Here is a 27,006-nt window from a genome sequence, read left to right as displayed (position 1 = left end):
TGAAAAATCTTATACTTTTTATTGCAGGTTCAGTGTTAGTGTTTTGGAGAGCACAGCTGCATTAGAAGCAGATATTGTTCCAACTTCCCTTCCCCACAAGACTCTGCCACAAACTCAGCCCCAGGCAACTCCAAAAATCACGCCTGGTTTTGCAGTGCAGACAAGTGTTCCAGTGAGGACCAAGACCCTCACATGATTCATCACTGAAGAGCAATAATGATCCAAAGCTCGCAAAATGAAAAGGCCAACACATTAACTAGCATTCCCTGCTCTGCTGGGACACACACGTGAGCCTGTTCCCAGGTCCCTGCCCCAGGGATGGGAGCAGCCCTGCCAATGGGTTGCCCTAAGCTGTCCTTTGGGATGTTCCGCTAACTTAGTTTTGATGAAAGTCCCTGCTCTGCTGTGCAGGAGAGGAGAGGCCACTGAGCTGGCACGGAGCTGCTGTTGGCTCAGCTCTGCCAGCAGCACACCCTGAACATTCCCTTCCGTGCTCTGGGGTGAGACACAGGCAGAAACAACCCCAAAGGCTGCTCTGGCTGCCCACACAGCAATGAGCAGTCCCTGTTCCCTTCTCACAAGCTGACAGCTACTTCTGTTTAGCTTTTCTTTCTGCCCCTACAGGGCAAGAGAAAACACACTTAAAAAAAAAAAACAAAAAAAACCAATAAAGGAACTTAAAAATTCAACACCACCTCATTTCTCCATCTCTCTCAATTAAGGTGTAATTCCCCCCACTGCCAGTGGCCCCTTCTATTGACTTGTAAAGTGCTGGTCAGGTTAATTTTTTTCTATTAGATCTCATGGCTCAAGACCCTGAAAACCTCAACACTCCTACAAAAATAAACAGCTGTGTTATGCCTATGTTTTATGGTATTGCCTTTCCATGCAGATTTCCTTCTCTTGTGGAATCCAGGACAGGGGCAGGCTCAGGTCTAGTCATCGACAGTGATGTTGCGGAAGAGATAGGCCATGGACTCGCCGTTGTGGATTCGCCGGATGGCTTCCGAGAGGATCAAACTGATATCCACAGTCTTTATCTTGGGGCACTGCAGCTTCTGCACCTCGTGAGGAACAGTGTTGGTCACTACCACCTAGGGAGGGCCAAAAAAAGAAAGGAAGTTGTGCTGCTGGAAGGTTCACCCTCCCTGAGCAGCCACCCTGGACTGACTCCAGGAGGGGTGTGTACTGCTGTTTCACTGTTCAGGGGGAGAACTCCCTGCATATTAGGAAAAAAGATTAAAATAAATGGTCTCCTCTCTGTGACAGTCTGTTGAGGGGACCAGCATAACCAGCACTCTCCAGCAGGCTGATGGGTCCACTCAGTTCACAGGATCTATTACTAAGGTTTGAAATCCTGTCCTCTTCATGTACCAGCAGCCCCTGATCAGCTGGGGCAGAGAGGCTGCACAGTGAGGTGGCAGCCACACAGCCCCAGCTGCAGGGAGGGAAGTGTCCAGGCAGGGATGACTAATATTTTTTTTAGGGAGAAAATACACTAGGGAAGCAGATCTGATGTGAGCAAGTATTAATCACACACACTTTTTTGTTGTTGTTGTTCCAGTGAAGAACCAGCTAACCGAAAGAACCTGATTAAATGAGTAATTCCAGACATGAGCTATGTGCCTTGGGAAGGACATCAATTTGTGAGTTTTGGTGCCAGCCCCCACTCTGCAGTCTGGAGAGCAGACTCACCTCATCAATGGAGGATTCCTCTATGAGACGAGGGGCATCTGCTGACAGGAGCCCATGAGTAGCCATCACAAAAATCTTGTAGGCTCCACGCTCTTTCAGGATCTCTGCAGCAGCTACAAAGCTTTCCACGTCATCGATGATGTCATCCTGAGCAGAAACAGAAATAACATCAAAGCCAGAAGTTTACAGAGCCTGCAGGGCAGGAGTGGATCTGCAGGCTACTGCAGCTTTGGCCATGCACACAGATGAAAAATAGAATCCCTGTCTACTTCAGCTGCTGATGAGAACAGCCACGTGCATGACTAATCAGTGAATGCTATTTCCCTGGTTTAATGACCCTTTTGCTAGTGTGGAGAACAAATGCTGTGTCTTGGAAACAAATCAGTCCCTGCACATGCACTTGCAGTTTATCATCAGCAAGGCCTGTTTTTCCATGGGGCAGTAGCTGCATGTTGATTACTTACACTGCAGCATGGCATAGCAAGTAAGAGAGGCTTGGTAAGTTTTTTGTTTGGGGTTTTTTAACACTTCAGGAGTTCTCTGTGTGCCCAGGATTTATTCATTACTTGCAGATATCTGACACTTAGAATCAAGGCAGCAAGGACATTTTAGGGCTTAAAGAACTGAAGTGCAAATGGTTTTCAACAGAAAGTTGAAATAACCAAAGCCACCAGCACTATTGGAGAAAAGAGTGTCTAAAAACCATGTTCCCACTCCTATACCAGCCATCCCTCTGACCCTCAGGGAGAGAGCAGCTGAAGCAAAGATGCTGTGAGGAAGCCACCCCCCACCTGCTCCCCTCACACTCATACCACAATGATGGCAATCCTTCCTCCAACGTCTCCAACCACAGTTATTGGCGGTTTCTCCTTGGCCATCATCACTAAAGAAGAAGGGAAAAAAAGAGTCCAGGTGACTCAGGCTTGAGTCAAACCCCAACAGTTCCACTAGACAAGAGGCTGAACCTTTAAACATCTTACATTGATGCAGACACAGGTGTGCTTTACATGATCCTGACACCCACTTAAGTGAGAAACTTTCATTTAATCATCATTTTTCTCCTCCAATGAACAGCACTGCTGCATAAAGAGGAAATTCTGTTTCTGTGGTGATTTTGTACTGACCTCAGAAACAGAAAGCAATTCCAACTCTCTAACAGACCCCCGTGCAAGGAGAGTTATAAAGCAGCACCTGGTTTATGGGCAATATCAGTGACCTTCTCTGTGTTCCAGCACAGGACTTGAAAAAGGGTCCATTCCATGACTGGGAACAATAAATGGGCTTTTCCAAGCAGCACATCTCAAAGGGCAGGTGCTTTACAAGGTGCAACTTTTCACCTCTTGGACTCAGTAAATCATCTGTAGGACCAGAGACTTGCACTGCAGCTCATTTGCCTTCTCACATCACCAAACACAGAGGGGTCTTTGAGAGGGTGTAAGAACCTTAATACCACCTGCTCAGGCAAAGACAGCTTAAGGAAGTTTGCAGAAGCAAATTTGCTGATTATTTTTTAAGTGGATTAATGGAAAGAGTAGGACAAAATCCAGTTGAAACTCAGTTTAACAAGCCCAGTGCAACCAGCAATTGGATCAAAGGATACACTGACAAGCTGTGCTACCTGGCATACAGTGAAGAGATGTACTGGGAAATAAGGTTCCATCCCTCCTGACACTACTTTTGCACTGACAGGGTTCATGCAAAACCACATCCTGCCAAAATTCCAGCAGCATCATAAAAATACCAGAAATCTGAACTAAGATGCACTGACAGTGCCCAGATGTAACACAGCCCTCACACTTACACCAAACAGCAACCAGCCTCCAGTACAGGCCAGGGACTTGCTGTCCATCTGCCAAACCTCTCACTTGCCATGGGATGCTGGTACAAAAACCTCCAGCATGGAAAGGACACTGTGGTGGGCAAACGTGTGTCAATAGGTGACAATCTGGGCTGATCTAACCACTAAAGCCAAGAGGCACCTCCAGCATTTTGTAACACTTACCTGGCCCACCTCCACACCCCACACCCCTATTTTATACTCTCCACAGTAAGTGCAAAGTGTCCTACCAAGGCACTCGGTGCCCCTCCTTTTGTAAGCTCAGGTATTGCCAGGATTCTGGCCACAGAGGCCTCTCAAGTGCCTCAAGGAGTTCAGACAAAGCAAGATTTTTCTCTTTTAGGATAATCCACTTCAGTGTAACACCTGAGCAGCAGGAGAACACAAGCCATTGCCCACCAAAAAGCCTGTCTAAATATTGATCTTTGCTCTCCTCACCAAAAAAAAAGTCTTACATCAAACTCCCCATCCTGCACAGCAGGATGATCCAGTACTATTCCCATATCTCATCAGTGCCTGGGAATGCTTAGAGTGCAAGCATAGCTGGGTGAATGACTCGCACTGAGGGATATGATGAAAGCAATTGTAAGCACCACAATTTTGAAGATTCTTGTGTAGAGCTGTTCTTCACATCCATGACCTACTCCAGGCTGGTTTTCCATAAACCTAACAAAATTGTATAAAAGGTGTCCAGTAATTCTGTTTTGCCCAAAGTCCCATCACTCATTGCCACGTTTTTGCAGTTAAAGTCACAGCTACCTTGGACTGAAGAGTTAATCAACAGCTCTTCATGGCACAGATTCCTCAGCCTCCCTTGCATGGTTATTTCTGAGTCTCCTATCAAAAGCAAAGTCACATCTAAATCCTGAAGGAAAAATATTCTTATGAGAAGGAAGATTATTTGTAATAAATGAAGATTAAGCACCATGAGAAATAAGCAGATCATAAATTTCAGTTACAGGCACTACAGACCTGCTCAAATTAGTTATGAGTTTTCTCTCTAGTCTGGACAGGAATAGAGCTCCTGGTGGGAGCTGTGAAGTATCAAAAGGATTCCACCTGGCTGCCATCCCAGCCTCGGTGTGTATCCACTGATGAGTGCCATCTCTGCTTACAACAGCCAGGTCAGGGGAAACTTTTCTACACAAACGGTGAACAGGCCTGGGGAGTTGAAATTCAGCACTATTTTACTCACAGAGATACGGAGTTTCAGCAAGTCAGCATCCTTCTACTCCATGAAGGAAGCAGACACATTCCTTGCTATGCTTAAAGGCTAACATGGCAACCAGCAACATTAGCAGTGCTTTGCATCTCTCTCTGTTTTTTAAAAGCTGTATTTCAATTTTGGTTTATTTTTAAAGAATGGTAGGCAACGTGTCGACCTACCCGGATCTTAAAGAGATGTTCTCCCTTTTCCTTGTTCAATTTTCTCTGCAAAAAAAAGAAAAAAAAATTGCAAGCCAAAGATCTACCCACAACCACATCAAATCTCAACTGCTCCAAGGTGATGAGAGTCTACACAAGGGTTAGTGCAGCCAGCTTCTTCTTCAAAATCTTTGAACATATCAAGATGTGCAAGTCAGAACTGCTATGAGGAGGTGCCTTGAAAAATTATTCAAATAATAAAAGAATATTTTCCTCCCAGACACAAACCCTCTATGTGTGTAGGCAGAAGAGGGTAACAGAAATAAGCCATGGTGGTACTTTGCATGGTGTAACCCCTTGGATCATGTACAAGTTTGGTTTAAAGAGTTGCTGACTTTTTCTGGAGAGTAAGAAAAGATGCTTGTGGTATCTGTAGCTTCTGAGGACAAAAAATAAAACAGAAAAAAACTAGACCAACCACCATGTTTTTATAAAACAAGAATATCAAAGAACACTTTCATTCAGATGTGCATAATATACACCAAAGTACCACATGTTAAAAGCAGGATCACTGGCACTAAGAAAGAATATTCCCAGGTGTGTAAACATGTTGCTTTAATTAAGTGGTCAAAAATGGGTTAAGAAATACTAAAATAAATCCTGTTTGGAGCTGACAGTGCAAATTAAAGTGACAATCACCAAGAAATATAATGCTGCATTTACAACAGAGCCTGGGAGCAGAAGGCTGCTCAAGAATTAACTGTTTTGTGTAGAGATAACCTTGGAAGGAGAGAAAACACCCCTGTGCCCAGCCTAAACACAGGCAAGATGGGGGTAGGGAAGTAGGAACAGACTCACGGTCACTCCAGTTTCTCCCCCAAACTCCCTTTGTGGCAGTTTTCTGGGCTCTGGGATTCAAGCAGACCATTAGCTCTCTGTACAAAGTACTGAATTCCAAAGCCACTGAAATGATTTAACAGATGGTGCTCCACTCTTTTTCTCCAGGAAACAGGCAAAGAGTCCCCATGCATTTGTTAATGCACAGCCCCGAGCCAGCTGCAAGCTCTGAGACACAAAAGCACACAATCAAAGGGAATAACCTTGGAGTGACATCCTGTCTCCAATGCTCTGATTTCAGGGGCTGCAGTGCTGTGGACTCTTGCTGCCACTCGAGCGCAGCATTTTAAGAGCAATTAGAAGCACCTCTGGCATTTTTCTGTTGTGGCTCCCTACGAATCAGAATATCACATTAGGCCACACTCACAGGACAATAAATAAGCCATTACACTGCCTAGCACTCATTAATTAGAGGCACATGATCCCTGCTAGAACAGGGGGAGAAGGTGCATGCCAGGACACAGGAGCCGGGCCAATTCACCAGGACGCCCATGGAGAATGGCACAGAGCACGAGCCATGGCTCTGGGGCTGCTCCCCAACACAGGTTTCACCTCTCTCCTGGCTCTAACACAACTGTCTGGAGCTTCAGTTACCAAGGCTGGGATGCTCCACATTGATCTGGCTGTAGCCCAGAGTGGGATGCTCCATAAGAAGTCTCAGCCACTCCCCAGGAACATCCCCAACCTCCTACCTGCCAGGCCCAGGTTTGCTTGCTGAGCCAGGCAGACTCACAGACCACTTCCGTTTTGACAATTGGAGGGTTTGGGGACAGTTTTGGTGTAAGGAATATCCAATTCTGAGCAGCAGCACATGTCTGACCTTTCACAACCAACCATACAGCTGAACCCTGCTACGCTCTGCCCTCAGAGCTTTCACCGCCAGGAAGGGAGAGCTGAATGAGGGTTTGGAATTACGTGACATTTGAGGTGGGAAGATGCTTTTCAAATGACTGAATTGGACAAGAAATGAGACACAGCACAGACACAGCATTGCCATCCCAGCTGCACTTTCACCTCTGTCTGGCAAGAGACTGTGACACAACCAGAATGTACAGACTGCTTTTAGATAGGGATAACCTCAATTCTGCACCTCCAGAACCCAGCTCACTCAAAATAAGGTATCTCTCAGGTTAGAAAACTGCAGAGAAAAGCAACTTCTACTGAGAGTTTGCCTCACAGTCCACCCCATGACAGAGAGCTGCCAAGCCACAGCTCAACTGTTTTACCCTGTGCTTTAGGCATGCTGGGATATAAGGTCATTGGTCAAGTGCTGAGTTTGTGCAGCAGGAGATAAAATAAGAAAGTGGTGATACACATTAAATTAGTCTGTGTTTGGATAGCTGAGGACTGAAAACAATTTTCCATTGGATTCATAACTAAACAGGACAAGGGCATATTTCTATATGAACAACCATTTACAGGGTTCTCCAGCAGCACAACCTTCCACAGCTGAGCTCCTCTGAAGTGACATGGCTGGAAATAAAAACACAGTCACATAATTCCTCTGTAGCAGACAAATGTCAGCTACTGATATTCTGGGGGACGGCATCCTCCAGAATAGGAGGGGAAGGAGAAAGTGAAGAATAACCATACAAATTCCTGCTTCCTTGGACAGGCATGAAAAAAAAAAACCCTTGTCAGAAGGAGAACAATAACGTCCCAAACTTCATTGCCAAACCTCACCTGCCCCGCAAGGCCCAAGAGGAGTTTCACCAGCAACAAAAGCACTGTTTAACTGATTGTATTGCAGTGAGACACAACCGAGGTGATATAAAATGCCTGCAGTCTTACTTGCCTCCCCTCCACAAGCTGCCCACAAACTGGTTGGATGTTCTTCCTAAATTTCCAAAGATTAGATGATTATCAGTAGCCCAAACCACTACTGGTGTTGCCACACACAGCAGCACACAGCCTTTCCCATGGGCACTTCTCTGCCACCTTCCTGCTCCCAATTTCTGTCCTGCCACCACCTGCATAGAAAGCTAAAATCCTCCCAAAAGGGAGCTGGATTTTGATTGCACTGTTATTTGACTGCTGCAGGAATACAAGCAATTCTGAGGATGGCATTTCCCAGAATACAAGTTTCCTCTTTTTCTTTTGACTGCTATTTGACTGCTGCAGGAATACAAGCAATTCTGAGGATGGCATTTCCCAGAATACAAGTTTCCTCTTTTTCTTTTGCTCTCTGCTCCCAAATCAATGGCAAGAGCTCCAGAAGCAGGTCAACAATGCTCTTGGAGAACCTAATCACCCCAGCCACATAAACCTCAAAACCTGGTCAAACAGACATTGGAATATGATCATCTAGGTGCCAAGGTGAAGAAAATTTCCACCAGTAACTATGGCTGCACAGAAAGGAAGACAAAGACCAGCCCTCCCCTACCCAATGGAGCCAACAGCCTGTCTTAGTGCTTGTCATCCCATTACTTACACTTTTACATCTCCCTTGTTTCATCAGCTCAATGAATTCTGTTGCTGAACACTGTAAATGCACCACCTTTATCAGAGGTTTGTCAGTCTAACACTGTGGAGGAGGCACGGCCAAGGAGACAATACTGATGCTCTGCATGGCCAGAAGGAGTTAAATAAAAACCTTCCCCTGTGACTTCTCCCACAACTCACTGATATCAACCTTTCCATGAAAAAAATTCCACTGGTCTAACTGCCTTTAGGTTGGTTACACCCACACAGATAAACCAACAGAAATTTCCCACCAAACTTTTCTCCTTTTTTTCCCCCAAAGGTAAGCAGAGAAGCTTGATCTTACATGGCAGCTCCAGGCCAGGATGCACAGTTGCATTTTTGAGCATGGGAGGGGAGTGACGCCCGTCATCCATGTCCTGCTCCGTGCACTGAGCCTCTCCATGGATCACTGCCAGCCCCAGCCGCAGCCTCTCAGCGTAAGACTGAGCCCTGCAAGACAAAAACAGCCTCTCAGGAAGCTGCTGGGCCGATGCAGCTTCACAGCCCACTACAGCAAGTCTGTCCCACACCAACAGCAAGCAAAGACTGCACCTCTGTGGCTGTATGTCTGCAAGAAACCTCACTGGAAGTGACTCTTCATTCCTCATTAATATCCCAAAGCCCACCACAGGCTCTCCTGTGTTCCTCCACATTGGAAATGCTTTCTGAGATGGTCAGGCACTGCTGAAACTCCGGCAGCAAGTCTGACCCCAGGTGAACCATTTCAGTGAGACTGCCAGAGTTTATGCCCATAGGGGTGGGACTACAAAGTTCAGCTGTCTATCTGCACCACATCTATCCCATTTCCAGCCAGAAAAGAATTATGACCAGACTGTCAATCCATCTGTCACCCTCCCATACTTTCCCTGGTATATCTTCCACCAGCTCAGGTATTTTCCAAGTAACTTTTAACCAGATAGCAAAGCATCCATTTACCTTTTAGCAGCACCAGGAGATTTGGCTACAATAACTGCGTTTCTGTAATCTGGAATCTGGATGTGATAAAAAGTTAATTAATTAAAAAAAGACCTTCTTGCTAGGGAGTAACTGGCTTGATACACAGCTGAATAATTTCACCCATCCTCCTCCCCAGAACCAAATTTTCATTCTGTGACAAGAAACTAGAGAGGCAACTGCACTTGCTTCCAACACCAGTATTTGTGTATTCTGCAAAGGTGGGAATGTTGACTAAGTTTAACCCTCCCCATATGGGGAAGCCTTGCTCTCACCATGTGGGAATAAATCATCATCTTTTGCACATGGAGAATAAAACCTCCGTGCCCTGCTCCCAGCGCTGCTGCGCTCAGCACTCCTACACTCAGCCCAAGACAAAGTCTATCAATAATTCAGAGCAGTCAGAAATCCAGCACAGCACAAAGGGAGAAGGGGAGCAGTTTAACAGGATTTCAGAGGCGATTAGAGGTGGGAGCACAAGTAGCATCTCTCAAATGGCACTAACTCCACAGAGAGCAAGCTCCTCTCCTGCTTCTGCTGCAGTTCAGTTTCCATCCAATCAGAGAAGTGCAACATCTTTCCATGAAACATGAAATAGGTACCCCCTGAGAAATAATTAATTAACAGAAGGATTGACCTAGACTGACACCACCACCTCTACTTAAGCAGAGGCCCAATGCTGCCATCACACTAAAATGAGTTCAGACAAGTTGATATACATAGAACTAGAGTAACCTCACTTCTTCCTGTATATACTGAAGCAAAAAAGGGGATGCTCTCAGGTTGTCTACTGGAAAGCTGAAGAAGCCTTGGATTTCCTTTTGATGAAGGTCCATAGTGATAATGTGTGTTAAACCTAAGGGGGAAAAAGACAACAATTTATTAATAATATTCCCATGTGGAGTTCCTTCAACACCTCCATTTTCCAGCCTGTTTTAGCTATTACTCAGACTATTATGCCATGTCATAAAATAATCATAAACAGCTTAACACAGAAAGTTCCACAGACATAATGAGAAACAGGCATATGATGCCACAGCACTGGGCTGACACCATATTTCACTATAACATTTCTAGGCCACTTCCCCAGGTGAAAGTTACAAAGAAAGCTGAAGAAAATTAATTCCCCCAATGTGGCTCAAGATCTCAGCAACACATCCCCACATGAAACAGAAGAATAGAAGGACAGATGACCTCTGGGATTCCCAGCAGCACCAAGCCTGCCGTGCTGCTGCTCCCTGGGACACTCACCTGCCTTGGCAAGCATTGAAGCCAGCAGCTTGCAGACTATGGAGCCCCTCTTCCTCATTTTGCTCTGTTTGCTGTAGGGAAAGTAGGGGATGACCCCAATGATGTTCCTGGCACAGGAAGTCTTCAGTGCATAGGCCATGATCAGCAGCTCCATAACAGCAGTATTCACATCTCTAGGAGATTTGAACACAATTCCAAATATTAGCAGGTGTTTTTCCAGTGCAACTCCTTTTCCATTTATACCCAGACCACCCCTCACCAAAATTCCAAGGAAATAATGCTACATCTCAGGCTAATGTATGCCAGACCCAGATTGCAGCCATACAGCTCCTTCCACCACGCCACAACAAATTACAACCAACTCTTACATGTACAGGACACAACACCAGCATTCAAGAGCTGTGGACTGGAATTTGATTTTATATTCTAACATAAGGTGTATGATGACTTCCCTCCATAATCCGACAAAAAAGGCTTTGTATAGAATTCACTTTGGAACAAACGTCACTTGATACAGTGTAATTTGAAATAAAATAGTCTTTTAACGAAGCAGTATACATGCAGCCAACATAACTTCATCCACACTGGATTTCTTAGGGTATTTTCCTCTTTAACAGTCTAAGTCAGGTTATTTTTCCTACTTTAAGAAATACTGCAATTGGAGCAGTATAAGCTCCAGACATCACACTTTGGTGAACATCAGCATCTCCACACTCTTTAGCTTATCTAGAGATGGAAGGAACAACAGCACAGGAGATGTTAAAGGACTGTTTCTTGAAAGAAAAAAACAACCAAACTAAAAAGTAACATAGGCAAAGGAATCATAGCTGAGTTTGAAGGGCCCCATCAGGATCATGAGTACAATTCCGAATGCTGCACAGGACACCCCAACAATCCCACCCTGTCCCTGAGAGTGTTGCCCAAATGCTTCTTGAGCTCAGATAGGTTTGGTGCTGTGACCACTTCCCTGGGAAGCCTGTTTCAGTGCTCAACATCTCTCTGGGTGAAAAACCTTTTCCTGATATCAATCTAAACCTCCCTTGACTCAGCTTCATGCTGTTTCCTCAAGTCCTGTCACTGGTCATGAGACTGAAATATCCCCCAGAATGACTGGAGTGGCCCAATATTCATCTGCATTTTAATTAATTTTGACATGGGGAAAGAAGCTAAGCCCTTAGTTCCTCTTTAGTTCTTAAGAACGACACCAAGAGACACTGTCTGCATCACCACAGACTGACTCAAGAACTTTTGGGAACTGAAGAGCACGTGCTTCAGATGGTAGGACAGGCACTCCTGCAACACAGACCTCCTTGCCTGGGGGCTTCCAGCAGGGACAGCTCCCAGTGACACACCAGGTCCCCAGCCCAGTCAGGAGGGCACTGCTGGAGTGGCTCAGCTGTGCAGCCCACAGTGACAGGGCAGGGGCTGACTGGGCCATCTTTCCACACAGCAGCAGAGGAGTAAACAGAGCAGCCTAAAGCTCTGCAGAGCTTTCTGGACATTACCCAGACATTGCTCAGGCCCTGTTTTCCTCCTGAGACAGCTTCTCCAAATGCCCAGAGACATGACCCATGACAGACCTCTGACCATTTCCATTTTTCCACTGCTCTCCTTTCCTTTGGAAATTAACCTCCACTTGTGCCTCTTCTTTTGTGAGGCTCTGGGTCTCTGCTGTCCTGCTGGCCCCAGCAGCCTGTGCACAAATGCCATTTACACACAAGAAAGCTTTGTTGGCTCTGGAGCACCCTGCCAAGAATTACATAAAACACAGCACCCTCTCACACAGGACAACAAAGAACTGTTTCTTCCCTTTGGTGATTTAGCTGTGCCAGTGGGGCTGTGAGAGAAGAAAAAGATGCTACTATCAGTGTCATATAAAAACAAAGTGGTCAAACTGAAGCCTATCTAAAGTTCATCTGAGAAACTTAGTATTTCTCATCATTATTTTTCAACTTACTCTTTGAAAATACATACATATTCACATGGAAAGCAGGTAGAGAACAAGACTGGGACTTCAAAAGGCACCAGCAGTCCTGGTGCTGTTGCAGGACATCCTAGTAGCCACACTGATGGAGAAGTTATTCAAGGAGGGTACTTCTCCCAGTAGTCAAGCAGGATCCCAAGCTGGAGTCTGGGAAGCTCCTGCAGACCAGCAGGCACAGGCACTAGGCAGAGGTGGATGTGTCTGTCCCTCCAGCAGGGCCCAGGGTGGGCTGAGATGGCTTCATGCTGAGCCATCATTGATCTGCTCCTCTGCAAGGGGCACTGACCCCAACCAAGGGCACCAGCTGGGGAAAATGACATTGGTGGAGGAAGCCCAGCCCAGCATCTCCAAAACAGGTACCCAAGAGAGCATCCCAGGCTCCTTGCTGCCCTCCCCATCTCCAGCTCTGAAGCCCTGCTCAGTTAGTTACTGCTGGGAAGGCTGAGCCAAGACCTCACACAGGGGCTGGCAGCTCATTACCAGGACACTCAGAGACAGCTCAGCTATCCTCCACACCCTGTTTACCACACCAGAGCCTCCCTTGCTGCTCCTTATTTCTGCCTGGGCCATCTCTGGCCACCCCTGCTTTGGAGGCTGAGCAAACACCTTATGTGACACTCTCCATGGACTTAGCAACAATCAGCACCAACACTCAGCACTAAAAGGCTCCTTTTGCCTTTAGGGTATCACAAAATCACAAACTTCGTTTTAATATTGCCTAAATGAGCTATTTGATTTTCCCTCACACAAATGCCAGTCCACAGTCTTGGATGGTAACTGTCCTTGTCACCTTTTTTTTGGTTGTGCTATAGCTTTTACAACAGAGAGCCTGTATCAAATATTCAGGTCTTTCTGTTCTCTCTGAGCATTTAAGATGCAGACTGTGCATTTACACTGCAGCATAACAAAATTGTTTCCCTCTCTACCAACAAGTCCTAATATTTTCTTTTCAAACCACTACTGAGTGTAGAAGTCCTATTCTTAGATTATTCCACATAGTTGTTGTTTTGACTCTCCTGAAAAGCTCCCTGAAACCCACTGCAAAATAGAGATGTCCTTGAACCTGTCCTCTCTAGCAATGCAGCATAGCACAGCTGCAGTTTAGGAAAGAAAGATGACTTGGCTACACAACACTGGCTCTTCACCTATAGGGCCTTGAACATTCTGTCTAAAAAAGATCCATTTCTTGGCCCAAATCACTGAATTCAATTAATGGAAAAACAAGGGGATCAACAGGTTAAAACCAAAGGGGAGGTTTTCCCTTCCCAAAACTGTTCCTGTCCCTAATGCTCCGAGTTAGCTCTCTGAACAGCTCTCAGTTACAAGTTATTTCAGAGAACTCCTTCACAAGGGACAACAGAATGGCACCATTCACTCAAAACATAATCCTACAGCAGGGGATTTTCATCTTGAAGAGATTTAGTTGCTCCCTGAGGGAGGAAACACTTGGGGCATCTCTCTGGAGAGAGATGAGCCCTAGAAACATGTTTCTGCCTGCAAGAGGAATTCCAGAAGTGAGTAAGCTGGTCTAGTAGTCCTACTGATTTCTTTACAATAGGCCAAGCATTTCACAGAGGAAATGAACTTGAATTCTCAGTGGGCTCTATTTCCTTGGCAAGCAAGGAAAAATCCTGTATCCAGGCAATTCTGCTCCCTGCTACTTTTGAGCTACAATTGAACTCTGCTAACTTGTTACTTCTTGTGATCTCCAAAATCTGAGCAGAACTTGGAAAAAGCTATTAGAGCAGGAATATTCTTGTTTTGTTGATGTCAATACCTCATCTGTGAAAACAGCACAGCCCCTACTCACAGTAGATCAATTTGCAGTTATCATTTATTTATAGGCTCCCTTCTCATCACCCTAGTGCTGTCCCATTACTCTTCCTGAGCCAGCAGGGAGCAAGGTTCCTGGGGTTACAGATGGTTTTCTAGCTCCCTACTTACTTGCAGCACTTCTCTTTACTCCAAGCCTAGAACAGCCCAAAAGAAAACCCAAAAAGGCCCACCATCATGAAGAACTGTAAAAGTACAGGAGGGAGGCTATGGGCTTCCACCTGAGGTCAGTTTCACATCACTACAGCAAAAGTAGAAGAGTAATCCAGGCTGCAATGAAAGCAGCAGCTGCTGTTTGATGCTGGCTCTGTTGCTTGGTGGTTGGGAGGCAGAGGAAATCACCCATGCTGGGATGGAAACGCCAGTCAGAAATCACCCAACAGCTGAGCCTGAAAGGCCACCAACACACAGGGCAGGGATGTCTCAGTGGAAACCATCAGTCACTCCTGTTCTTGCCTCAAGTGACACACTTGAGCTATTTGATGGGAAGCATCTCAGTGCTGCAATCAATCCCCTGGGAATGTTAACAGCTTAACACTATGTGAGGCCTTAATATAAGTCAGAGCAATGACAACACTGCATGAGTTCCACTGGTTATTGTGCTGGTTTACAGTGAGCAAACCACTGAACCATCTGCTGATCCAGGTATTCAAAGCACATCCCAAGTGCAAAACTGAGCCACAAGTGCCTCACCTGGGGATTGTCTGTATGATGAAGATATCCTGTCCACGGACAGACTCTTTTATTTCAACTCTTGTTTCTGAAAAGGATGGAAAATAGAGTCAGTTTTGTTTCCAAACATCAGGTTGACAGCGACAACACACTATGTTGTAGCAGCAACCTTGTCCCCTGGTAAGGGCAGATGAGGACTCGCTCCTCTGCCCTTTGTGCACATACATACACAGATGAGCCAAGTGGATTTTCCAAAGGCTGGACCCGGGTAGAGCTGGCATGACATACCAGTGAGTTAGCTGTATTTACAAAGCAAAAGCAGGCTGAATGGCTGTTTATTTTTTATAGAATTTAGAATTTTAGAATTTAAACATTAGAATTTTAGAATTTAGAAGACAATTTACCTAACTCTCAACGAGAAATCCTTTTCACGCTTCCATGGAGTGCTGAGAGCTGTCAACAGCACATTCATTAGTGAGCAATTAACCACCCAAGGCAGAACAACCTTCAGTACTTCCAAGAAGGTAACTCAGCACTTTTTGCACTTCGCTCTTTCACAGCTTACCATGGGATCAGCTCCATGCTGGCTGGAGAGCTCAAGGCAACACCAGCAGCACCGAGTTCAGAGTAAGAACTTCCCAGTTTCACTGTCAAGGTCAAGACATTTCAACACTGACACAGGCTGGAAGTCTGGTCTCTGCTGAGCACCACTCCTACAGTCCCTGACTCAAATGAAGAAGCTGAGCCTCAAGCAGCTCTGCAAAGCCAAAGCAACGACTCCAGGTTTCCCAAAGTGCCTGCCTTAGCCTTTCCCACACAGTTATGAGCTAGAGGGCAGGGGTAAGGAAAAGGAGAGAAACAGCTCCTCAGCTATGGAATTCCAAATCTAATTGCCTTGCCCTGGCAGTAACCCTACAGGACTCTGCTGAGAGCAGACTGATTTGCTGTGCAGTGATGAAAAACGACTTCAGACCTTGGAGCAAGCAACCTGATTTAAAACCAACCCCAAAGGGCAGCGAGCTCTCCCGGGCAGGAATGCACCAGCCAGCCCAACCATAACCACAGCAGCTCTCCCATTGTGAGGCCCATTCTGGCTGCAACAGCAGCAGCAGTGCCACAAATCCTCCACCCCTTCCTCTAGACTGTAGCAGCTCTCTGGTCCTACTCTCTCTTGCAAACAAGGTAACAGAGGTCTTGAAACAGTAAACGACTCTTGGCCACAGAACTCTGCTGGCCAATATCCTTATGTTTCAGCCCAGCATCTGAAAATGGACACTTGAAGAGTGTTAACCTCCTTAAAAACAAAAGCAACCTCCAAGACACATTTTCCCCAGCACAGCCATCAATTTTCACTTTTAAAAGCAAAGGCAGCTGTAAATTCTGTGTGGCAGGGAAGGGCTGAAAGAAAGGATAATTTAAAAGCTCACAAGGCAGACACTGAAAAAGCAATGAATTACTTTTAAATCTTAGAGATGTTTTGCTCAGCATAGGAGCATAAAAGATTTGGCAGCAACTAAAACCTGTGGCAGGACTCTAGAGGAGAGTTTGCAGACAGGCAAACAAACAAGATAACCAGGGAAAACAAGGAACATGTTTAATTGCCTGGTCCAAGGTCAGCCATGGAGGTTTAGCACTGCCAGGAGCAGCTGAACTGCACTTCTTAGACAGGTCTGGCCAATGGAGTTACCCAGCATTTCTAAGATGACCTCAAAACAGTTGCAAATAGCAGAGATTTCTCTTACCTCCATTGGTTTCCTGGTATACCACAGATTTCCCCAGCTCAGCACCGAGACGCCTGGAAAGAAAAAACGGATGTTAGAGATGGAGGAACCCAGCAGTTTGTGCTGCCAAGCAGGACTGGACCATGTTACACACCACCAAACAAGAGGGTGCTGAGTGAGCCAGCCTGCCTGCAGAACTACATCCTCCCCTTCTCTGGGGGTCTCCTTCCTTCTGATGTCCCTGAGAGGGCCCTGGGGCACACCGCTCTGCAGCAGGTCACATACCCAAAGCCTGTAAGACTGACCACAGGCTGTGACTCCTGATGGCAAAGGACACATTGCCAGCCTGTGCAATGCCCCCTTGGGCAGGTCTGATGTGCAACTAGAGTTGAATGATTTACTCAGACTCAATTAATGGCACCTGAGTAATTTTCTTTGACTCCCACCTCTTTTCCTTTTTTTTCTCCTTGAACCTTCCTTCTGAAATAACTCAAATGATTAATAAGATTTTTAACTTCAATTTTTTTATTTCTTCAAATTACTCCTTGCTTTTCTCAAATATTAAATCTACAATACTCATCGCAACAAAGATTAGTCACCCTCCTTCCCTTTTTAATTTCTTTCTTACAAAACAAAGACTCACTTTGAAGAGCACTTTAAAATGCTCCAAAATGCAGACTTTTCCCTCAGGTGACACTTCAGTATTTAACTGTACTGACAAGTAATCCATTAGTAAGCACTTAAAGGCTTTTGTGCTTTAACCCAGAACTTCAGAGACTCTGCAGTAGTGGAGATGCTTCAGCCAAGTGAGATGGAGAGGGGCAATTCCCTCCTCTCCCAGGATCTGCTCTGTGGCCATGGTCACACAATGAATTAGGAAACAGTTTATGCCTGAAAAATACTTTTGTTCACCATGCTGGTTATGGCAGCAGTTTCCTGCCTGCACTTGTACTGTGTTTACCTGGATATATGCCAAAATTCTGCAGATCAGGACTAACTCTAAATACAAGAGTCTGTATCTTCTGCTGGTTTTTTCCTGGTCTACAGCCTTCAGCAGTTGGTCTCACTCCATCTCCTTACCCACTAACTCGGCCTCGCACTCCAATTGTCACAAAGATCTGTGCTTTCAGAAGTGAGAGAGCAACACAGCCTGACCCTGGCATGCTTCTGTCCCATCAGCAACTGCTGGGCTCAGCTGTGAGCCAAAGCTGGAGGTCCCAGCTAGAAGCTGGCCTGGAGGGTGTGCCTGGGACAGCTGAGATAACAGACACTGGGATGCCATGGGATATTTTTGCTTAGCTGGCTCCAAAGCACGTCTCTGGCACACACACCCTCCCCACCGAGTGTCTGGCAGCACATTTTGCAATGGCTGGGCTGGTGACTAAACTGCCACCTTGAGAGCTGGACGTGCCAGAATGTCACCAGCCCTGCTCGGGTACCAACTGCAGCATCCTCCTGCAGCCTAGGCCAGACAAGTCTCACAGATCTCTAACTGGGCTCCTCTCAGCTCAGCTGGGTTAAAACTTGCAGCTGCAATACAAAGGCATCCTCAGTACCTTCAGTATCTTCAAAAAGAGCTGGCAGCTGGTCAAGTATAAGCAAGCCTGGGCACCTCAGGGATAGACTGACACCAGAGGTGAGTTTTACAGGTGGGATCCTGCTGTCCTGATGAGGATAGTCTGGCATTTCCAACCACCAAGCTTAGTTCTAATCGCTGCTAAGGCATCCGAGTCCAAACAAGCTCAGAAACATACACACACACGCACCAGAGCAGTGTGTGGTGGGAAATGTTTAATGACTCACACTTGTTCCTCCACAACTGCATGGCAAGTCTTGCAAGCTCCCCTTGGAGGCACGTGCACCCTGACTTCACTGCACACAGCACAAACCTACCTCAGTACTGGGGAAAAGAAATCCATTGGAGAGACTGTGCAGGTGCTCTTAGTCAGCCCTAAATCGCGTGGCAGGAAGGAAAGCTTCAAAACCAGTCCAACCAGATTCATCTCAGCAAAGCACCCCTTGGAAGGTGGCACTTTCAGTGCTAAGTGATAGCAAACAAAACCATATTTTGGTGCTCAAGGGGAAATGTTCTCATGTTGTACTAGGGGAAGTTTAGATTGGATATTAGTAAACACTTTGTCCATGAAAGGGTTGTCAAGCCTTGGAACACACTGCCCAGAGAAGTGGTGGAGTCACCATCCTTGGAGGGATTTGAAAGACATGTAGAAATGACCCCTGGGGATGTGGTGGCTTTGGCAGAGCTGGGTTAACAGCTGTGTTCGGTCTTAAAGGTCTTTTCCAACTTCATGATTCCATGATGTAGCCAGCAGAAACCAGAGCCCAGTGCTCTCCTAGTCGCCACAGAGCAGCAATGCAGTTTGTGTGCTGCTGAAACAAGGAATCAGAAGCACAAGTTTGCTCCCCCATGGAAAGAGGGACACTAAAACAGCTTGGCTTGGGGCACTAAAACAGCTCAGTTGTCAAACCTGGGTGCAGGGAGCAGAAGACACAGGACCCATGCCAACTTAGAGGAATGAGCAGCTCTAGTCAGACAATAAATCCCAGCTCTGCTCCAATTGTTGACTGCAAGTAAACAAGAGCAGTGGATACGAGATTAAACTGCCCATGACAGTCCCAGATCAGCCCTGCCTGCAGCACTCCAGAGGAGCCACAGGCACAGCAGGATCCAGAGGCAGCTTGTCCAGAGCAGCTGATGTATGTGCACCCCAGGGGCACACTTTGCACCAAATCCCTTCCTTGAGGCTTCGGTTAGACAAAGTATCAGCCAGGGAAGGAGTCTGATAAACCCGGACTGAGTCAAGAACAATAAAGAGGGGACTCTTGGTGCAACTCCTGCTGTGAAGCACCAAATTCCAGAGGACTTTTATCAAAAGGGATATTTGCATGGCAGTCAAGGGCAGGGCACAACCTTATCAACCACACAGCCTGGCAACAGCCAGAGTTCAAAGATAAATTTCCCCTTCCTATAACCTCTCCCTTGTTTTCTTTTCCATCCCAACTCTTTTCTCTCAAAATCCTCTCCATCCTGAAGCTCCCAATTGGTTGTTGCTTTAGGGGATAGAGGAATTGACAGCAAGAACTGTTTTCATCCATCTCCAGGACTAACAGCATGAACCTGGGCTGCCACAGTTACTGATCACTCATCTGCAGACACAGGCAGACCTGCCCTAGGACAGAGAAGGTGCCACTGCAGGTAACCCAGACCACACACCCAGCAGAGATAAAGCTGCTTCTGGGAAAAATAACATTTTAGGTCCTGCAGATAAATCACATTTCCAAGCAAAATGAGTAGCTATCCTCACACTAGCTCCATCCCTAAACCAACTCCTCTGGGGCATGACAGCATCTAAGAGAGAAAAAAAAAAAAACCCAACAACTCTTTATGGCTTTAAAAATCCTACTCAGAGCAATTGGCCACTAAAAATTCCTATTGATCTGGAATCTCTCTGTAAACACTGCCCAGGAAGGATGATCTAACTTTCCGCAGTCTCAAAACATGCCAAGAGGATATTAAGCTGTGAATACAAAAGTGTTTATAAAACCTGTCTCAAATTCACATCTAAATGCAAACAGTGCAGGAGTCACCTATAGTTTAATGAGGAAGTGACACACTGCAGTATTTGAGGAAAAACTGTGTGGCTGTATCAGATTGTAGTTTAAAATGCTCCACTGAAGACTGTCAAAACCTCTGTATCAGGCTCTTGAGACAAAGGGCAGCCAAAGAGACTCCAGCTGAATCAAGTTTCAAGGGGCAGATGTACTCACAGTATTTTGTGCCATCAGAGCCTGTTTCAGTGCCACTGAAGTGCCTCAGAAGTGTTTCCTTCTCCCCCTCTGTGACCAGAATCCAAGACATTTGTCAGGTTATCTCCATAGGGAGCTTCTGGCCAGCTCACAGCACAAATATTCAATTTGAAGAGAAATCTGTACACAAAGCTCTTAATTACGATATTTTGTTTTGGCAATATCCTCTTCATTATAAACACTTTCCGTGGTCCCAGCTCTCCCCACATCTACAGACTCCAGGATTTGGTGCAGACTCAGAAGGAGCTGGGGCAGAGGACAGAGGGTCTGTGCTGTGCCTGACTGTGGCCAAATCAAGCCACAGCCTGACTCTGAATTGCTTTTCAAACTTTAGCAAATCTTTAAATAAAGATCAGTCATGGTCCAGCCAGCACAATGGCAGCTCTGCTGGGCACTTCCTAATTCCCCAGTATAAGAACAACCAGGAAAGGAAAGGGAATGGCAGCTTCCTGGATACAATCTGTTTAGATATCCTTAAAACTACCTGAGCTCTTCTTTGCCTCTCTCCATCCACCCAGCACGACTGGATAGCTGAAGAAAAGTTCCTACTGCTCATCTGCCACTAGAATCACTTGTTCCAGCCACGCCAAAGCCATGCAGCCCAACTACTGGCAAATACCAGGCCAGCCCACTCCTGGTGAAGGAACTCCCACTAAAGCTGTGCTGGCCAGCACAGAAAGCTCCACATGAGCCCAGCCTGCTCATCCACATTCTGTGCTCCACCTAAACTGCACAGAGATGCTCTGACTCCCCTCTGCCACCGTCTCATGTGCTGGCAAGATGACCTAAAGAATATATTTCCTACCAGAAATCCTCCTTCAGCTGAGGGAGGCTGCTGCAAGTCCTCTGAATGTACTCCAAAATACTCTGAAAGTCTCACTCCAAAGCAGGGCTCACCTTCCACCCAGTCACAGAAAACACCACCCTGGGTTTAGCGCTGTGACCCAGCTCCCTGCAGCCAGAGGTCAAAACACAAATCCCCATGTTTTCCTAATTCCATGTTGCTTAGGCTCATGGCAATGCTTTATCTTCAGATCACCAGCATTTTCCATGCTGCAAACTGAATGAATCTCTAGAATACTCACATCCACAGTTGGCAGTGAGACAGTATCACATCCCACATCACGGAGCTGCAGGAGCACTGGGGAGGCCTTAGCAAGATTCAATCACCATCCTCCTCCAAGCCAAACACATAAGCAGTGAGTAGAATCTAATATTTGTACCTGCTGAGCCAACCACTGCAGTCAGAGGGAGATCCAAATGCATCTGTTAGATTAAAGATCAAAAAGACTTCCTAGATCTCCCTCCCCCCAGCAGCACACAGGCCCATTAGGGACCAGAATTAGGACCCATTAGGTCACAGAAATTATCTTTCTCCCCTGAAAATGCAGTTTGTAATCAGGTCCCAAGTGTCCTAATTACAGCAAGAGTTTTCTTTCCATCATGGAAAGAATTTAAAATAAAATAATCATCACTCTCAATTTATAAGAGAAAAGTAAATATATGGGTTTATTTATGTTTCAGTGGTGAATCTAAGGAACATCTTCACTATTTCAAGTTTCACAAGGTCCTCATAATCCAGCATCATCTCCTCTCTCTAGCAGTCACTAGCATCAACTAAAGCTCTGAAAACCTAAAGTGAAAGTAAGACTGACCATTACTCACTGTCACAAAACTAGAGAATGCTCAAGGGGAATGATGAAGATCAGAACTGTGCCAGAACATGATGCTCAGAGCCTGAAACGAAAGTAGCTCTGGAAGTTTAGCAGTAAACAAAGCGAGGAGAAAAATCAGGTGTCTGAAAGCTGGTCAATGTCACACTGCTCCTCTCCAGGCTTGAGATTTTAAAAAGGATAAGTCAGAACTACTCAAGTAGAGATCTTAAGCTCATATCTACAGGTAAAGAACAGAGCCCAGATGGACAGGTGTCTCAAGGGGCCCTCCTAATATTGCGTGTTGTTTTAAAGTTCTTTTACTACTTTTACTCAAGGTCATAAAAAAACTTTAAAAAGAACGCACAATATTAGAGGACAGACTCACCCTTGTAAGATTGCTCCAACACTATTTAAAGGTGCAACTGACCTCCCCAGCAAAGAACAGGCTGAGATGTGAGACAGGGGGAAAGCAGCAGCCACGCATCTTTTGCAACCTGAAAGAACAAGGGATGTGTTACAGATCAGTTGAAACAGCCCTCGAGCTCCTAAGGGAAGGCAGTGAAAAACCACTGCACTAGATGCTGAAAACACCTTTAATTTTGGGAGACTTTTTACTGTGGGCAAATCTGTACTGTGAACAGTTTCAGATTTTGCACCCACAACAAAGATAGATGTCCTTAAGCCTCAGTTAAGCAGCAGCTGTGTGTCACAGGGCTGTGCTCGTGCCACCACCAGAACATCCAACACCCCACTGATGGCAGAGCCAAGGGAAAAACCCCACACTGCTCCTATTAGAAATTTACTTGGTGAGAGATGAAGGAGGGAGCCAGGAGGTCATTCTGCATCTGCATCCTGCTTCTTTCCCCCTCAGAGCATCCCTGGGATAACATCAGCACATCATCCCAGCCAGTGCCATGGCCTGGGGAAGCCTCTCCACGTCTCTTCTCGTTTCATCTTTAAAAAGAAGGGAGTTATTTTTAAGACAAAGAGCAAGGAAGAAGGATTGTCCATTTGCTCCTCCAGTCCTGAGAACTGGGAGCTCGTCCCCAGGGGAATTCTGCTGTGCTGTGTTGATGCAACATAACAAGCCCTTTAAAACTCTGTCCCATCTGCTGCAGCAAACTTTTATAGAGATACATTAGTTACAGAGTTCAGTGCAAGTGGAACAGAACCGACAAATATAGCAGACTACATGAGCAAAAAAAAAAAAAGCTTTCCACTCCCAACACAAGGATTTTCCTCTTAGCCTCACACTTAAGTTCATCACTATTATTCAACACACCTCCCAGCCAAACAGCCAAGTCAGCTCCGTGGAGATAATCTGTGCTAAGCATTGAACACTGTTTATTAAGCGAGCAGGACGAACAGCAAAGTGTTTTCATAGTTTAAGGTGGCAGCACACCTGTACTTAAGTCCTACTTCCAATTTAAGCACACCCTTGGAGATGGGAATGGGACAGCAGATGCCTAGAAAGGATAATTGAGAAGCTGTCAGCTGCAGCACTGAGACCCCTCAATTTTGGGATCAGCTGCCTATGAACTGTAGCTGAGAAACTGCATAAAGAAAATCTAGATCCTGTTCTAAGTTGACAGCCCAATACATAGATGCCCTTCTCAAAATAGTCCTGTTGGCTGGGACTGGCCCAATTTGAACTAAACTCATTCAACCCCAAAGTTCAAGTGCCAGGGGAAACTCCGAGCTCTGTGCACCAAGAGCCCCGTTTTGGAGGCAGCTGTGACACCCTTCACTCAGCAGGACCCAGCGCATCCGTCCCGGACAAGACAAGGTCGAACTCTGCCTAAACTGATGGGCTGAAGAGAACGGGGCAGACTTTTACCCCGAACCGAACAGCACAGGCTGCCCAGCTCCCCCAATCCACTCTGGTCAGTGCACGGTGCCGTGCCGATGTGCACATGGACACTCCCCTCGCCCCAGGCACCGAAGCTGTTGCGAAAACAAGGTCAGGAGTCGGAGAAAGTTTTGAGCATCTCCCAAACCTGCTAAAAACGCTTTTCTGAGGTTTGTCCAAGCCAAGTTTCACCTCCTCCCTCCCCAAAAGTAACAGCTTTTGCTGCAGCCCAGCCTTTCCAGCAATGAAATGGACGTCAAAGAAGGGAGAAAGCGGCGGGTCCATTTCCATCGCTGGGTCAGGCAGAGCTGAAGATTCCCAGTGCAAAATCTCCACAAAGGTATTCGCAGGAGACGCCTTGGGAAGGCGGGGGGATGCCAGAAGCTTCTCCAGACGCTCGGGAGAGCTCATGCCTGCGCCGGGGAGCGATGGGGGAGAAAGAAACTTGAAAGAGAAGGCAACTTACTCCGTGATCTTCTTCGCCAGCTCGGTGGAGGCTGCGGTAGAGTTGGCCGAGAAGACCCGGTAGCCACTTCTGGCCGCGTTCATCGCTAAAGAGTCATGCAACCCCCGTGGAGCTCGAAAGTGAGAAAAAACAGATTTATAAGGCAACAACAGCTTCCGTGGCATCCTTTTCTTTCCTCTCTGCTGCGATCACCGCCCCTTAAGGGGTGGGGAGGAGGAGGGGGAGGAGGAGGGGGAAGAGGAGGGTGGGGACCCTTCCGCTACCTATGGAGTTGCTGGTCCATTCCTGCGGCAAAGTATGAACGGGAGGGTGGAAATTATGATTATTAAAATAAAAGGGAGCAGCGGCTGCCTTGGGGAGTACAGGGGAAGACAGGCAACAGGTAACCCCACCCCACGCCCACCCAGTGGCCCCTCATGCAACAGGGGAGGGCTGACCCCACAATGAGGGCGGGTAGCAGGGCGGACAGGGGCTCCCGTGGCTGGAGAAGGTGCGGGTGAGCTGAGGGAGGAAGGCTGGGGAGGGGTTCTTTGTGATGCGGGAGGGCTGGACCGAGGTCTCCGTGGCGGGGTAGGAAGTCCCTGTGAAGGGGGAGGTCTTTGTGGGGGATGGTCCCATCCCGCTCCCCTCACCCAGCCGAGCACGTTCCGCCACCCGACCAGAGCGCCGCTCCCTCCGCCGCCATCTTCTCGGCGGGAAAAGCCCGCCCTCGCCGCCATCTTAGGTGAGGGCACCACCCCACCGCGCTCCCCCGTCACGGCGTCCCCTCACCGCCTACCCCAACTGCGCCGGTACCTCGGGAGGACAGCGGCAGAAACGTCCCTCCTCGGGGGATAAATACACCTCCCGCCGCCCGAGGGCGGCTCGCAGCGCGGCCGCCTCCCGCTTCTGCCCGGCGGTGAGAGGCACGGGGTGTAGGCGGCGGCTGAAGTGCCCGTGCCGAAGATGGCGGCGGGGGAAACGGAAGCGCGGCGGCGGCGCTGTGGCCCCGCTCTGTGGCGGGGGAGGCGGGAGGGTCCGCCCGGCCCGCGGCTCCCGCACCCTTTTCCCGAGGGAACGCTCCGTGCTCGGCGCTGCGCTGTCCGCTCTGGAATCCTCACGGGTACAGGCAGTCAGTGGCTTAGTTAAACAGGAAAGGTCAGCTCCAGCCCATCTGGCAGAGCGCTGGGCTGACCTTTCCATGCACTAAGAGTGTGCTTATATATAACATCTATAACACCTATAATTTAAATATATATATTTTTATATATATATATACATATATATTTATATATTATAAATAATGCACACTTTTATAGGTAAAATACATAGGGTATGTAAAATATTAAATATATAACATAATATATATGTATAATATAGTACATAATATATAACATAATATGTACGTATCACATATAATATGCATATTATATATGATATGTACATATTATGTGTATAGTAATTATATATAATATATATTATATGCCATGTATGTTATATGCATGGAATATATGTATCTCAATATGTATAAGGAGGAAGTGAAAGTTGGCTGAACAAATATATATAATATATATACAGGTATTTAAATTTTGTTTAAAATTTTTTAATATATGTACAATATACATCTCAGCCTTGGCAGATAGGAAAATGATGGGAGGTGACAACACTGTCAGGATCCATCCCCTGGTCAGGATGGATCAGAGCACCCCACAGTGCAGCAGAAATTAGGGTATATGACAGAAACTATGTATTGCAGGGAAGGCAAGCTGCATTAATTTAATCACCAGCATCACCCCACATCGCTTGGTTCACCCTGGAGGGAGAGGTTTTCCCTGGCAGTTCTCTAAGTTGCTGTGCAATACCATCGTCCCTTGGCCTGTGTCCTCCCAGCTGCGAGTGAGGGAGAAGGAGGAGGCCTGGTGGGCTTCGTTCAGGACAAGGACAAGGTTCCCCTCCATGACCCAGTGGCTTTCCAGCTGCTCCAGTGCATGACAGCCGTGGTGCCTCCAGCAGTGAGTCCCTGTCACAGCCTCAGCTGGGAGCTGCAGCGCTGCCATCAGCCCCCTTACACTGACACTTCATTAAAGGTTGTCTCTCAGACATCCTCAATGCAAACGAGACAGAATTGGCCCTGTCCCCTCTGCATGCCAGCACTGCCCAAGGGCTGGGAGGGAGAGTTTTGTCTCCCTCCACCACACATGGTGACACCTTACCTGTCCCTGCAGTTCCAGCCCCACATCTCCCTCCTGCTGTGCCTCCTGCAGGTCCTAAATTTGTGCCTTGTCAGAGCAGGGGCTATTCCAGCTCGACTCCCAGATTCCAGCTCATTCCCCCAAGGCAAGGCAAGAGCTGGCAGCATCAGCTGCCCGAATTCACTCTGAGGAGGCAGCACAGCCAGGCCTGGGATTCTGATCAGCCCTCCAGGCTGGCATCGTCCTGGGATGAATCCACAACATCCATCAGCCAGAGGGCCCAGACACCCCTCCTGGGCACCCCAGCTCCAGGCTGAGAGCAGTCACAGCACCCACGGTACAGGTGGTCACTCCTCACAAGTTGCTGC

General features: G+C 46.9%; 1 protein-coding gene across 7 annotated transcripts; it reads right to left on the bottom strand.

The window, feature by feature from the left end:
* Window positions 1–25,585, bottom strand: PRPSAP1 (phosphoribosyl pyrophosphate synthetase associated protein 1). Of its 7 annotated transcripts, none has more exons than XM_053994848.1 (11): window positions 25,263–25,585; window positions 24,468–24,579; window positions 16,694–16,746; window positions 14,973–15,039; window positions 10,463–10,635; window positions 9,952–10,067; window positions 9,194–9,249; window positions 8,562–8,707; window positions 2,508–2,578; window positions 1,696–1,842; window positions 1–1,094 (listed from the first exon to the last, which is right to left on the bottom strand). In XM_053994848.1, exons 2-11 carry the CDS (start codon window positions 24,548–24,550, stop codon window positions 936–938), a joined length of 1,071 nt encoding a protein of 356 aa, XP_053850823.1. In that variant the 5' UTR covers window positions 24,551–24,579; window positions 25,263–25,585; the 3' UTR covers window positions 1–935. The 7 variants fall into 7 exon arrangements, with proteins under 7 accessions (XP_053850823.1, XP_053850824.1, XP_053850825.1 ...); XM_053994849.1 differs by lacking the exon at window positions 25,263–25,585 and adding an exon at window positions 25,100–25,167; XM_053994850.1 differs by lacking the exons at window positions 24,468–24,579; window positions 25,263–25,585 and adding exons at window positions 21,583–21,720; window positions 22,538–22,587.
* Between the last annotated feature and the right edge of the window lie 1,421 nt (window positions 25,586–27,006).

This window comes from Vidua macroura, chromosome 19 (assembly GCF_024509145.1).
Source record: "Vidua macroura isolate BioBank_ID:100142 chromosome 19, ASM2450914v1, whole genome shotgun sequence".
Taxonomy (NCBI): Eukaryota; Metazoa; Chordata; class Aves; order Passeriformes; family Viduidae; genus Vidua; species Vidua macroura.
Note: the sequence above shows the minus strand (reverse complement) of the source record. Positions and strands in the feature narration are given on the sequence as shown.

Excerpts from the sequence above, each read along its gene's own strand:
- PRPSAP1 (XM_053994847.1), bottom strand. The coding sequence starts at position 24,631 with ATGCCACGGAAGCTGTTGTTGCCTTATAAATCTGTTTTTTCTCACTTT. Across the intron at positions 16,747-24,467 it reads CTGGCGAAGAAGATCACGGA|GCGTCTCGGTGCTGAGCTGG; the intron begins GTAAGTTGCCTT and ends TTTTCTTTCCAG. Across the intron at positions 9,250-9,951 it reads TTCAGTATATACAGGAAGAA|ATTCCAGATTACAGAAACGC; the intron begins GTGAGGTTACTC and ends TATCACATCCAG.